General features: G+C 36.8%; 1 protein-coding gene across 1 annotated transcript in view; it reads left to right on the forward strand.

The window, feature by feature from the left end:
- Window positions 1-9,730: 9,730 nt before the first annotated feature.
- gdnfa (glial cell derived neurotrophic factor a) overlaps window positions 9,731-15,824 on the forward strand; it is an 8,510-nt gene continuing 2,416 nt past the window's right edge. Inside the window, exons 1-2 of the mRNA XM_051908646.1 lie at window positions 9,731-10,306; window positions 11,253-11,465. Of these exons, the coding sequence (XP_051764606.1) occupies window positions 11,279-11,465 (187 nt within the window). The 5' untranslated portion in view covers window positions 9,731-10,306; window positions 11,253-11,278. The remainder of the gene's footprint in view (window positions 10,307-11,252; window positions 11,466-15,824) is intronic.

A 15,824-nucleotide genomic window follows, 5' to 3' on the forward strand; every position in this document is an offset into this window, starting at 1 on the left:
AATTTGCTCTTTATAGTGAAGTGATATACAGTGCGCGAGCACAGTAAATCATCTGACCGGGCAGGAATGTTTTTCTGAGGTGCGAGAAGTTATGAAAATAACTTTATAATAATGACACTGACATATAGCCTGACAACATCTCATCTGAATCAGGACAACACTTTTGAAGTGTCTTTCTTTCACGCACATCTTTCAAAATAAAAGTCTTACATCAGAAAAAGTTTCTATGTTATTGTTGTTTCTTTGACTTACACACTTCGTCTTGCGACCTTACCACTTGAGAAACACTGATATACAGGATTTGTGTTATTAAGAATGTTCAACGATCAATATCAAGTTATTTACAAAATAAAATCTAAATGAAAAAAAATTGTTATTTGCAAAAATTAAAAACTATCATGTTTGCAAATTTTTAAAAAAAAATTCAAAAAATCATTTGCAAAAAATGCATTAATGTGAAGATTCTGTCAAAATGCATAAACCCCCAGCCATTTCTAAGGCAGTAATATGGAATGTCAGCAAATGTCAGTGAGCACCACACCTCCTCCTGTGGGAGCAGTCATGACCGGCAGCTGGTGGGGCTCAAAGCTCACAGGTACCATAACAAAGCGCTGGCATGTTATGAGTTCACGTCTGGTGGAGTCAAAAAGGGTTGCAAACACAATCAGGCCTGACCGCAGAGAGCTGCTGGCGGGTGCTGACGTGCCGTTTGGGGCTTATACAGACGGCGCAGGGCCTGTGAACCAGCACTTAGGCAACCATAGCGCGCCTGTCTTGTGCAAACCCACCAACAGGAATGAAACGCTTGGGGACTGCTCCCTTGAATTCCCTGCATCATTCCCAGATTGGTTATGTAGGCCGCTGGACATCACGACTCCTGTAAGCATTCAGCATGCTAGAGATCCGCCACTGCTGATCTGTAAGAGTTGCCAACAAGAAAAACATCTCTAATGAAACAGAGGAGCTTTCTCCATGATACATTCAAGTCAAAACAACCTGTAAGAAAGAAAAGAAATTACAAATGTTACAAATCTTACATCTAAAATGTAGGAGATAAAATGCTACTGCTGCACATTCATTTTATCGCTCTATACTCTTACTGCATGACAACTAAGATTAAAGGCCGCAATGTACTCGCAGCGAAGTTCTTTTTTGTTGTTTGTTTGGGGTAAAAAGAAGTAAGAATTCCACGTCAAAGAAGGCGGGGTCCCAGAGCCACACCTACCTATTACGTCATCACCATGGACCAATGGTAGTTCGAAGGTGTTTACCAGGCGGAGTGAACTTTTCCAGAAATTTCGCTTTGGCAAGCTGCTTTGAATGACTGAAACAGACTCCAAACAAACTTTATTTTGACCTGATTTTGTTCAAAATTACGTCACACCAGTTTGTTCTTCGAAGTTTATCAGGGGCTTCAGTCATTTGCAAAAAATAAATAAATAAATAAAAATTCAGAAAGGTATAGTTTTTTTTAAAAAAATCAAGATTCAAAAAGATCAAGTTATTTGCAAAAAAAATAAAAAAATTAACAAGATCAAGTTATTTGCAAAAAAAAAAAAAAAATTAACAAGATCGTTATTTGCAAAAAAAAATAAATAAATAAAGTTATTTGCAAAAACAATCAAAAAGACGTAATTTTCAAAATAAATTTAAAAAGAACATTATTTGCATTTTTTTTAAAAAAAAAGATCAAGTTATTTGCAAATAAATTCAAAAAGATCAAGTCATTTGCAAAAAAATCGAAATTCAAAAAGAACAAGGTCAAAAAAGTTGTTTGCAAAGCTTTCTCAGCAATGCATTCAAATCAAAACAACCTGTAAGAACAAAAAGAAATTACAAATGAGATCTCATTTATATATCAACAATGAGATTAAAAGAAGATGAAATGCAAATTTCCTGAGAATAAGACCACAGTTACATCATTGGTCTCATCTAGAATTTCAGAAGAGATCCAGAAGATACCAAAGTCTGTGATCAAATGTTAGACATCTCAGACATTTCTCATTAAACGATCTGAGTTGCTCCACATTTATTTTATAGCTGAATGAGAACTATTGACTCATTTTTGTCTATTTTTATTTCAAGAAACATCTGAGACAAAGTTGATACTTCACTGACTCATAACTCATTAAATCTCCAGTGAAAGAGCCGGGCAATAACATTTTCCTCTAGGAAAAAATATTGACTCAATTTCACCTGAACAGCTTCATTCTAGAAGAGGCTCTCTTTCATCATCACCTGACAGACCTTTCATTGCACTGGCTTTTGGACTTCTGCGGTAAAAATAGAAAGGCAGACCGTCATTAATTCGACACACAACCCTGAATACCGACCTTCTGTGGTGATGAAAGTCCAAACATATCTCTGCTCTTTAACTTTATACATTTCTTATCTGCATTTATCACCCGAAGCAGCACACCCAGTGAATATCTGACAGCATGGCCATTGACTCGCCAGCAGATCAACATTTTGCACATGCCTGTATGATAATAACACGTCAACAACATGACATAATCCCCCTTACCTGTAACACAGGTGGAGCTGAATCCTGTGAAGAGAGCGGGAAAAGTGCAATGGAACAAGTAACATGTCAACTAAACTATAAACACACATGAGATAACAGCATTTATCTAGTAAACAAAGTGTGTTTACCTGCAGTGTGTTCCCATTGACATGCTAACGCAACTTCTGTTCAGTGGAATAATATGGAAGATACTGTTAGTAGAGATCAGAATCAGTGTGTCCAAATGTAACCTGTCCTAGATTGTTTAATAGTGTCATCCACACCTCATGCAAGATATGTTTTATAATCACTATTACTAGCACTTATATTAATCAAACCTCTAAAACTAAGTTTGGTGTAGGATTTACTTTGAATCAATTTTCACTCTGAAATTGCTATTAAATATATCACAAATAATAAAGTATATAAGGTTAATAGAATATGCACTAATTGCATACATTTCCAGAACAGTTCAAAATTCTTGCTTAATTTTGCTGACATAGAGTTAAAAGTTTTTACAGAAGAGATTTTGGATTTCTCTTTATCACTCTTTTTATACTGACAACAGACAGAAAAAATACACTTCAACCATGTTTTTAGGAAAATGTTATATAAATCATGCAATTGATATATGAACAAACCCCTCTGTCAAAAACTTCAGAATATAGATAGGAATAAAACTGTAAAGTCTGGTGTATGTAAGTGCTGCTGAAGTGGAGAAATACTTTTTTCCCCATGTTTTCATGAATAAAATGTTGTACAAAATCAGCCGAATGATATATAAACAATCCCCTCAGTAAAAACCTTCCGAATATATACAGGAATAATTCTGTAAATTTTGGTGTATGTAAGTGCTGCTGAAGTGGAGAAAAAACTCTTTAAAGATATGTATTGTCATTGAAATCTACAGATGGAAATAGTGCGGATGGAAATAAACTCATCCGGCACCATTTGTCACCAAAAATAGAGTTTTATTAGATGCATGAACTTGCATAAATGCATTTTATTACATGCATTTAACACCAGTGCTTCCCATCAGAGAAAACTTGAGCCATTTTTGTATTGTGACCCACTATTTCTATAGGATCACCAATATCACGCATGTCCAAGCATTTGCAATAATAACAACTGATGCCACATCAGCAGAAACCGAATCATATATGAACAAACCCCTCAGTAAAAACCTTCACAATATAGATAGGAATAAATCTGTAAATTTTGTTGTATGTAAGTGCTGCTGAAGTGGAGAAAAAACTCTTTAAAGATATGTGTTGTCATTGAAATCTACAGATGCAAATAGTGCAATAAATAAACACTTAAGCATGTAACTCATTCGGCACCATTTGTTGCCAAAAATAGTTTTATTAGATGCATGAACTTGCACATTTGGTTGGTTAAATGCATTTTATTACATGCATTTAACACCAGTGCTTCCCGTCAGAGAAAACCATTTTTGTGTTGTTACCCACTATTTCTATAGGATCACCAATATCACACGTGTCCAAGCGTTTGCAATAATAACAACTCATGCCACATCAGCAGAAACTGAATATATATGAACAATCCCCTCAGTAAAACCCTTCAGAATATAGACAGGAATAAAACTGTAAAGTTTAGTTTATGTAAGTGCTGCTGAAGTGGAGAAAAAACTCTTTAAAGATATGTAATGTAACTGAAATCTACAAACGCAAATAGATAAAGTGCAATAAAATAGCATTTATTTTTGTTCCACTAGTCTGAAACAAAACATTATGAAAAGATCCCAAAATCTCAAAACTGACCAGAAATGTTGAAGACCAAAAATAGGATTTTATGGACCACCAATATCACATGTCCAAGCGTTTGCAAACAATAACAACTGATGCCACATCAGCAGAAGCAGGCAAACGCTGCAAGATTTGCAGACACATCTAATGAAATGTGGAATAAAAAAGGTCACATGACTCTGTATTGTTTAATTCAAATGTGTTATTCAAAAGACCTTGCAATTATGCATGCAAGCACGTTGTTACTGGGTCATCATCAGTGTGTACTTTGGTTCCTCACCAACACGGCAGATGTTATCGTTGGCGTTCTGCAATAACATTTATTTTATCTAATTGCTTACCATAGTGTGTTGCGGCGAGTACATCTTTTCTCAATCAGGGAAACACCCATCTCACGCTGTGGCACTCTGATCTTTGTTCCTTGCACCCACATGGCTGTAATTCCATTATCCTGAGCGATTCATTCAAGCAGTGATCTCTGATTACTCATGCATGTTTTCCACATTGTCATTAACGTGTTTGACACTTGTGTTAAACTGTGACAATCTCTTTCTAAACCAAGTGAGCTGCTTCACTGTCTACATGCACCTGCATTCTATTAACTCAAATAGTGATTTTGATAACCTAAGAAGCAGAAAAAATACTCATAGTGAGCAAAATAGATTACAACTAATGTATTAAAAATGCTGCCTGCAGACATTTTGCAACACAGCACAAAACATGAATTCAGTTTTGGCTGCAACAAATGCACAACTGATGTTTGGGTAACATTTGTAAACATTGACTAATACATTATTCACATTTAAAAGTTGTATCTGTTAATATTATTTAATGGACCTGAGCTAACATGAACTAACAATGAACAGTTGTAGTTTTATTAACTAATGTTAACAAAGATTAATAAATACTGTAACAAATGTATTGCTCATTGGTAGTTAATATAAGTTCATGCATTTTACTTAAGTGTTACATGTTTGTTTTGAACGCTATGCCAACTTCCTTGGCAATTTTACACGGCAAAAACTATACGCAAGTTATTAAAATTTGAAATACCTGAATAAGATATTTAAGACTCATTTTCTGAAAATTTAAAAACTAAATTTGAAATAACTTGATTAAAACCCTTTTAACTCATTCCCTGGCAGTGTTTTTTTTTTTTTTTAAAGTTGCCATCCAGCGCCAGCATTTTTTATAATTTCGACAAAATTGTCATGTTTTGTTGCATGAATATCTGAACATACAATATATCTAAAGAAAGAACAGAGCATCTGCTTTTAAACAACAAAAACATTTGATTCTAGCTTCAAAAATGCTTCCATCACTTGTTTCTGCTTCTTCTTCACCTGTGTTTTAATCTGGAGATTATGTACTCTTTCAGAAGATGTGTAATAGCGCCCCCTACCGTATGACAGTGAAAAAATGGATAGCCGGAAAATTCCGTTAATGGCGGGGAAAGAGTTAACGGTGCCAATATAAATGCACATGTGCAACTCTCAAAGGATCCTTTTTTCATCCTAATGATGTCTTAAAGTCATCATGAAATGGAAGTTGCTTTCCCTCCCTATTGTGACGTATATCCGAGTGAAATGGCTTCTGGAACAAGAACAAATGTTGGGCAAGAGGGAGGGGACGTTATTCTGATTCAAGATTACGAGAGACATGAATTTAAAACAATAATAATTTATGATAAACACTGCAATATTTCATAAAACTATTTCATACTGACTTTACCTAAGCTAGCCGTTTGCACCTCCAAGTGTCAAACTCTGTCAATATGAGAAAAAATGTGTGTCAATGCTGTGCTGTGAAAGACAGACTCCGGAGTGAGAAAATAAATCAATGAAGAACGTAAAGCAGAAGCACTGGGCTTACGGCCAATTATGACAAAATTACTTAAATATAACCGCACTCACATATCTAAATGCAGGAGCAGGAGATCGGACTTCACTACGGAACGATGGGATCACAATGTCACAGCTGAAGAACACCGGATACTTGAGCAACCGACTTCCACAGCATCTGTTTGCTGTCCTGCAAACATTAATGCACATTTCCATTAACAAATAACGGCATCTGTTTGTACAGTTTAAGTATATAACAATTTCCAATCATGTTCTGAATGCCTAAACTGTTTGCTATAGTGCAAATGTTTGTGACTATGAGCTACTGGGAAACTTTGGGAAAAAAATGTTATTCATTAGAATTAAAAGTGTTCAGAAAGAGCATCATGACAAACCCGCTGATGGGAAGAGCATAAAAACATGCATTATGAAAACACTCTCAACAGAAGGTTAAAAGCGAACATGCTTTATAGACCCGTCTAAGTTCTGAATATTCACCTTAATACCTATTCAAAGGAAACATGCCTTGTCCTGCCTTTCAGGATTTGAGTGTTGAATTTAAGGGTTTGGCCCTTCATATATTATATGACAGATTTCTTTAGGAAATCATAATGAGAACCAGCGCTTTTACCTTCACAATACACTCCACCAACACTCTTTGAATGCACAAGACAAGAAAACATGGGGGGGTAGGGTTTCTATCATGTTTAATCCTATTTTAGCTGTTTTTGCAATTCACTTTAATACATACACTGCAAAAAATTGTTCTTCCTCAGTATTTTTGTCTTGTTTTCCTAAATGTCTAAACATTCTTAAATCAAGATGCATTTATGTGTGATGCACAAGTCGTTTTCTGAAAAAAAAGATGTCTATCCCTTTTTGGCAGATTTTTTTTGGTGTTTGTTTTAAGCAAAAACTCTTGTTTTTGTTTTATTTTTTCCATCAGAAAACAAAGTAATTTTGCTTCTCCAGTAAATGTATCTTGATTTAAGAATATTTAGATATTTGTGCTGAAAAACAAGACAAAAATACTGAGGAAGAAAATAATTTTTGCAGCGCAATCCTGCAGTGACTAAATATTTAGAATTTTTAAAAAGAGAATACATTGAATATTTGCACAATGAATATGAGGTCATAAGTATGGAAGCTTGTTTCCACCAATGAAAATAAGGTAATTGTGACTTTTAATCTCACACTTCTGACTTTTTTCCTCTGAATTGTGAGAGATAAACTCTCAATTGCGAGTTATAAAATCAGAATTGCTTGATATAAAGTCAGAATTGCGAGATATAAATTCGCAATTGAGTGTTGTAATGTCCAATTGTGAGGGGGAAAAAGATTGAGGTTTTTTCTGAGAATTGCGACTTTATATCTCATAATTCTGACTTTGTAACTTGCAATTCTGACTTTAAAAATTGCAATTCTGACTTTAAATCTCGCAATTCTGACTTTATAAATTGCAATTCTGACTTCATATCTCACAATTCTGACTTTATAACTCACAATTCTGACTTTATATCTCACAATTCTGACTTTATATCTCGCAATTCTGACTTTATAAATTGCAATTCTGACTTTATATCACACAATTCTGACTTTATAAATTGCAATTCTGACTTTAAATCTCGCAATTCTGACTTTATAAATTGCAATTCTGACTTTATATCACACAATTCTGACTTTATAAATTGCAATTCTGACTTTAAATCTCGCAATTCTGACTTTATAAATTGCAATTCTGACTTTATATCTCGCAATTCTGACTTTATAACTTGTAATTCTGACTTCATATCTCACAATTCTGACTTCATATCTCACAATTCTGACTTTATATCACGCAATTCTGGCTTTATATCTCGCAATTCTGACTTTATAAATTGCAATTCTGACTTTATATCACACAATTCTGACTTTATAAATTGCAATTCTGACTTTATATCTCGCAATTCTGACTTTATAAATTGCAATTCTGACTTTATATCACACAATTCTGACTTTATAAATTGCAATTCTGACTTTATAACTCGTAATTCTGACTTTACATCTCGCAATTCTGACTTTATAACTCACAATTCTGACTTTATAACTTGCAATTCTGACTTTATAACTCGTAATTCTGACTTTACATCTCGCAATTCTGACTTTATAACTCACAATTCTGACTTTATATCACACAATTCTGACTTTATAAATTGCAATTCTGACTTTATAACTCGTAATTCTGACTTTACATCACGCAATTCTGACTTTATAACTTGCGAGAAAAAAATAAGAATTGTGAGAAGAAAAAAAAAATCACAATTATCTTTTTTTATGTTTTTATTTAGTGGTGGAAACAAGCTTCCATACATAAGAACTGCATGTATACTAATAATAAAATTAAAAAAAAATGGTTTAACAACATTGTAATAACCATTACTTCCCAAACCTCCATGTCTTCATGTTTCACTCCAGTAATTCATGTGCATGGATGTGCTTTCAGACTCATGGCAGGATGTTTAGAGAGCTTTGCTTTAATGCCACGCAGCTTTAATTCAATTCAAGTTTTTTCAATTCAATTTGTTTGTATAGCGCTCTTCACAATGCCAATTGTTCCAACGAGCTTTAAAAATGAATAGAGCCTCCCTCAGGGAAGCCAAAGATGACAGTAGCAAGAAAAACTCCCTCAGATGAGACGATGAGTAGAAGAGAAGGAATCTCGGGAGGGACGAAGCCTCAGCTGGGGAAACCCTCCTCCTCCTCCTCCTCCTCCTCATTTCAACTATTATTCACAAAGCATACAGACACACATCTGCTGCCACTGATTTATTTATTTGCATTTCTTTTTTAGCAATTTATCAGTATCTTGTTCTAAATGCATCTCTCCATCAATCCATATTTGTCTGCAAAACTAATGTTCAAGCAATTATGTTCTTAAGATCCTGAGCAAGAAATTCAGTTTTAGGATAAATCGCTTTGTTGTACTTCTGCCTTTGTCGCTTCTGCATTTGAAGAAAAAACAAAGATTACATTTACACAAATGTGTTTAGGATGAGAATTAAAAATAAGATAAATATTTAGGATAAGCTTAGATGATCTCATATTTTTTTAGCCTGAATTCAGAGGCAGACGGGTTTTACAGTCTAAACAAACTGCTGTCACTGATCCTTTGATTTAGTAAAGATGGTTTTAATAAAGGCTGTATGACGCAGCTGTGGAACGACACACAAACACCACAAATCTCCCTTACAAAACACTGTGGCGGTACCAGATTAATACCATGGTATTTATTATAATAGACATTGCAAGATAATTCAAAGAATACCATGGTATGGTAACACTGAAAGATCCAAAAGATGGATTTAGAGATGATTTACTCTAAATAGCTCCTGTTGTGTTCGATTATTTCAAGCTTTGGGGTATTTTATAAGTAATATACGATTTAGATATTTAGTTCAGTGACAGCTCAGAGATTTCAGAGATTTTGCTTTGTGCAATTCTCTCAGTTGCTCATTTTCAACCCAAACTCTTAATTAATTAATATTATTTGTGTTGGTGCTGACAAACAGCTTTATTAGTGTGGATGTTGAGTTCTGAGAGCATGAGAAATGTGAGGGCGGGGCCAGAGAGTGACGTCAGCTCGAACCCGTGAGCGTATTTAAACGCGCTCAGAGCCCAGAGTGAGCGTCAAACGCGTTACACAGACGCGCGTGTGGATCATGAGTGCTGTGTGCTGACAGATATCACACACACACCGTCGGACAACAGCGCGCTTCTTCACTTTCACCTGATCTGTGCGGATATTAAACAAGCATTCACCTGGATTTCATCACCTGTGCGGTGCGTTTCGGAGGCAGAATGCGGTGCGTTCTAACAGACACGGGAAACTATTACAGTTAGTTCGGATCCACATCCCGATGTCTTCATCTGACCCGCTGCTGCTGCTGCTGGTTTTCTCTCTTACAGACGCGGCGCGCGGCAGCATCACAGTCTCGCGCGTCGCGTTGCGCACAGTGAGCTGAGCTGCGCGTCAGAAGCTCTGGACACTTCAGCGCGCGCTTCGTTTGGATCTAGTGGATAACATGTTGTGAATGGACCTGGAATCGTGACATTTTGAGGATAGCTCACGGATTTTATCTTTTGGATCTTTCAATGTTTCCCGGTTTGCTGAGAATTTGGCTTTTCTGAAGCTCTGGTCTGTATGGACCCCATTTAAGGTGAGTTTATATCGTTTTCTCTGCATATGGACACATATAGGGTTTCCTTATTGATTTTTACAGTACATTTTCCATACGCTCTTACATATAAAGAACATTCGATAGATTGTATAGTTGTATGGTTCTTTGGAAATTAAGAAAAGTTATTAATGTTTCATTATAGGTTCCTCATATATTCTGGGTTAAATGAAGCACCACCTGAAGAACCTAAAAAGGTTCTCCTAACGTTAATAGTCTTTAAAACCCAATTTGAAACCTCCATTTTTTATTTTTTTAAGAGTTTGTGTTTACGTCACAACACTAAAAATAAGCAATGCATTTTAAAAGACTCATTTTAGTAGCTAAAATACTTGAAACATTTTCTGGGATTTAAGTGGCTGTGATTGCATATAAAACAGGATGACTAAGTATCTAAACCACCTGATCTTTTGACTATATGACTTATAAAATGTCAAAAAGCTTGAGATAATATAATGATTAAATAGAAACAGCAGGTTTTAATGATCAACAATTGGAGCTATTCGGAGTAAAGCGTCATTTACTGCCATAAAAGTAATTGTAAACATCATTACATCCATGAAACTGGTAGATTTTATGTGCCTTTGCATCAACAGGAGTTTCGGGATCCGGAATGGGGAAAAACTCTGGCAGAAAACACACATTTTTCTGCTCTGTATTATTGACAGAAATCTGTTCGGCATTAACTGGGCTTCAGCCTACAGAACACATTTCACGGAGGCCCTCATCAGAATATTTAATTTTGCACTTTTCACAATTTCTTTTTCTGAACCGTTTCCCTTTGGGGCGACTTTCAGTAGCTCTAAGTACCAAAACAAACACCATATCCATCAAATTAACACATGCAAAAGTCTCTCAAATGTTCCTTTTTTTAACGTTTTGTCATGTTCTTCTGCACATACTCATGTTTACCTCTGCACCGTTGCAGCTTCCCTCAAAGGAACTGAGTCTAAAATGAAGTTATGGGACATTCTAGCCACGTGTTTGTTGCTCCTGAGCTCCGTTTCTGCACGTCCCCTCTTCCACAAGCTGCAGCCATCCAAAAGAGCTGTCGTCCGCAGTGAGAGCCCTGCTCTGGACCCCATCATTGACTCCCAACCTGAAACCACCAACCAAAAACACGCCTCCATGGAGGAACAATGTAAGTCAGAATGCATGCATTACCTTGTCACCATCACGCATGTCCGAACAACTATATGGTGTTAATTTGTTGTACTTCAATTGCAAAGGAGAATTTCTGCGAGCTGTTTTCAATTACTTACATAGCTGCATGTTGAGCAACCCAGACACAGATGCACAACTGTGACAATACACTGGTCAAGAGTATGTTAAATGTGCCTCAGCTGAAACATTCCCTTCGTAAGCACCACATGTTTTACTGTACATAACAAACCCTGCAAGACAAATCTTGGCCTTGTAACGCAGAGGATGAGCTTTTAAAGTCACATTGTTTTATAATCTTGACGTGGAGTTGAACAAGGCACGGATTGTTTACATTTAACGCCGAGTTTTCCAACCTTTTCTCACACGCAAGGTGCTGCCGTGAACACTGACAGATACTGACGTGACGGGAAAGGCATTCATTGTGCTGATGCACATTTCAGCAGCTGCTCCAGATGTTTAATAGCGGCCTCGTCTTTTACACACAGTAGTCTTGATATGACGCGTATGCCGCACGCTTCATCTTGCATCGTGGGAACTTTCTAAATTACAGAATTAACGCAGCATGTGGACCGGTTTGCATTCGGCTGACCAATCCGGTCTATTGGCTTGTAAAATATGCATGAATTTATTTCGAAAACTCGTCCTTGCATAATGCACGGCGTGCTGAAACTGCAGTGAACAACAGACGATGGGAGCTGCAGAAAACAAACACATGTTGAATCACTCAGTGGCTTTTGTCTTGGGGATTCAATCCCTACATGCATCAGTGTCTCTAGTCCGCTGAATCGCTCCAAAAAGTGTTCTTGTAAATGGCAGTTTGGAAGCCACTGAAAACGGTAAAGAAGTTTGAGTGATTTTGCGCTGCCGAAGGACATGCAGTGCATGCAATCTAAAGCCAATGAAAATGAGGTTTTGAGTCCGTTTAGTGCATGATGCCAATCGTTTAGCTGGAAACGCATGCAAAATATAGAAAATAAGTGAAAATTTGATGCATAAAATGGTTCTTTAATGGCATCTGTGGTTACATGAAGAACCTTTAACATGCACAAAAGGTTCTTCATAGTGGAAAAACACTTGGATTTATTTTTAATGCTTTAATTATGCCTTGTAATGCACCTTATAAGGCATTGCATGATCTCATGAATAATTGTAACCACAGTTATAATATTTATCTTCTTCATTTATATAGCGCTTTTCACAATATAATAGGAAAATGAATGGACACAGATTGTTTTGGCTTTACAGCAGCTCTAAGAAAAAGTTATTATCGAGCTAAAGTAGGTTTTTGATTGAATCACTTCCGTTGTAAAAAACGGTTAATTATTAACTTAGGGGCCGCTTAAATTACACCTTTTTAACTGAAAACGGAAGACTTTTTGCCGTTCATTTACGTGTTTAATCTATAGGTTTATCTACTCTTATCTATTCTCTACTTATCTATTCATTTAGAAAGTATAATGCATTAAAACACATGAAAAACAACCAGTTTGAGATGCATCTGCAAATATTATAATGCATTTTAACTTTGGTTACAATTTTGAAAAGATATAATGCATTATACATAAAGGCTTCAAGTAAAGTGTTACCCAAAGGTTCTTTAGGTTATTAAAATGTTCTTTACATTAAGAAAATAAAAGGTTAAATAAAAGGAACCAAAAATGGCTGCAAAACAACCCTTTTGGAGCCTTTGTTTCTAAGAGTGTGTGACATATTGATCAGAATGTACAGAATTTAAAGGGGACCTATAATGCCCATTTACAAGCTGTAATATCAGTCTCTGGTGTCTCCAGAATGTGTCTGTGAAGTTTCAGCTCAAAATACCCCACAGATCATTTATTATAGCTTGTCAAATTTGCCCCTATTTGGGAGTGAGCAAAAACACACCGTTTTTGTGTGTGTCCCTTTAAATGCGAATGAGCTGCTGCTCCCGGCCCCCTTTCCAGAAGAGGGCGGAGCTTTAACAGCTCGCGCTTCGGTTGCTCAACAACAACAAAACCGGAGAACCTCACGCAGCCAAAAGGACAACGGTGTTCAGCCTTACATTGTTCAAACCGGAGTCGACACTGATGGAGAGACTCAGGAAGAAGTTACAACTTTTAGTACGTTTCTGAATGGTTAGTGGATAAATTTATGTAGTTGCTGTGGAGTTGATTCAACTCATCCACTAGCATGTGCCGTCATGTTAATCTTTTGTGCAAATCCAGCATTGAATTGACCCTCGTTTGTGAAGCAGTCCGGCGTAAAATGACGGCAACAACACTCTACTACAACAACTCTTCCTCTTCTCTAAAGCAGCCCAACATGGCCTCACTCTTTTTGTTGTGTGTTCTCAGGGGCGGGGTTTATGTAAATTTTAGGGTTAGTGATGGTCACCAACACAGGAAGAAGCTCGTTGTAGTTCCTACCAGCCGTTTGTTGTAGTCCTTAAGCAGCAAATTGTTTAAAAGAAAATATCTCCCTTTGCATTGAACTTTGAGTGTTGTAACTTTCCAGATGTTGTTTATGATCAAACAGCAACATTACACACTAACTAAAGTTAAAAAAGTGAAATCATAATCAAGGAGCTCTTTAAATTAAGCACACTGGCTGAGTCTCAGCTGTCCATGAGTTGAAATGTTTATGCATTGTTCGTTCATCGTGTCTTGGTAGGCAGCACAGAGTTTTGAAACACAGCCAGTGTTTGGTACCGCTGTAGATCATATAACTGTTACACAAACCACACCAGCGTAAAGGTTACTCGAATCTGGCACCTCGCATCAGGCCTGCAACTCCGCTAAACAAAATTCCCATCGCATCTAAATCATCTCAGTGCAACAGAGGATACTTCAGTTTACCTGCCATATGGTGCATCTGCATCTGCAGGTGTTCATGCCTGTTAGATGTGCTGTAAGTGATATTTGCATGGAATAGCAGGCATGAAAATCACTGAAATAGGCGTTGAAAGTGTTTTGGCAGATTGCAAGAGTGAACTACGATCGATGACGTATAATTTGCATCTTTGCATGTTCCCACAGTATCTACGTCTCCACCTGATTGGTAAAAACATTGCTTATAAATGGTTTTGGTATATTTTTGCTCATTTTGCACTGGCTTGAACGACCTAACGGCAAAAGATTTAAGTTACTGTAATTGCAATTTTAAATATAGCTGCGAGCAGCAATTATCAGGGTTCAAGCTCTTTAAGGCCTTTAAGCACATGCGTAAAAAGATATGTTTTAATTAGGAAGCCTGTAACCATCTCGATCATAGATGGAAAAGACCATTTATTGCCAAAACAGGCTATTTACCATAGGAAATATATGATATTTAAAGCTTTTTAACAGTTATCGAGGTTGAGCCAAAAACCTAATACGAGTTCGCTAATCCATTATTTAACAAACAATTCGGTGGACAGCGGCGGTCCTAGAGGCAAAGTTGCTCAGAATGAGGAGTTCTACCATGTGGTACAAACGTCGTGGGCGTGTGCAAAAAAAAAAAAAAAAAAATCACGTGATACACAATCCTTTACGCATGTGAAAAACGTGATTTCTTTCGACTTTCTCACAGGTCTCTTGGGCTGTGAGTCAAACAGGCCCAACAAGTTTCGTTCTGATCGGCCTCTGTTAACCTTGTCTGATAGCTGCTCAAAATTCATTGGCTGATGGCGGACATGTTTTTTGAGATACATCAATGTCCTCATAGACAGTCATGGCACCTTGGACGAAGACACCGCATGATCATTTTCAAGTCGATCGGACTAACGGTGAAGTAATTATAGCCATTTTCAAGTTTTTTTCCTGTTATAGCGCCACCGAGTGGCCAGTCGCCACATCCTTTTTCACGTGATCACAGAATGAGCTCTTACATAGGTGTACCAAGTTTGATGACAATATCTCATTCCGTTCATGAGTTATGGCCATTTTAGTAAAAGTGGCTCCGCCCACTTCAAACATTTTGGCGGCCCTTAGGGACCGTGAATCTAAACTTCAAGTCATTTTTTGATAATTATTGACAATCAGACTCCAGAGAATCTCGATGCGCTGGTTTGGTTTTGATCGGGCCAAAAACCTAGGACTAGTTTGCAAAAGTAGGTTTTTCAAAAAATTCAAAATACCCGAAAATTTTGCGATGAGCCGAAATGCATTTTGAAACATTTTTGAGCCAAGGATTCCAACGATACAAGACACTCGAGGCCTACGCCATTTTGTACTTTTCGCCACTGTAGCGCCCCCATCAGGCCGATTGGGGCGAGCCTTGGAGACGTTATAGACATTAGTATGGTGCTAAAATGAGAAGTTGGTCATGTGATCCCAACATGGCGTCCATCATGAGGCGACCCATTCCATGCAGAGTAAAA

This window comes from Ctenopharyngodon idella, chromosome 10, assembly GCF_019924925.1.
Source record: "Ctenopharyngodon idella isolate HZGC_01 chromosome 10, HZGC01, whole genome shotgun sequence".
NCBI lineage: Eukaryota > Metazoa > Chordata > Actinopteri > Cypriniformes > Xenocyprididae > Ctenopharyngodon > Ctenopharyngodon idella.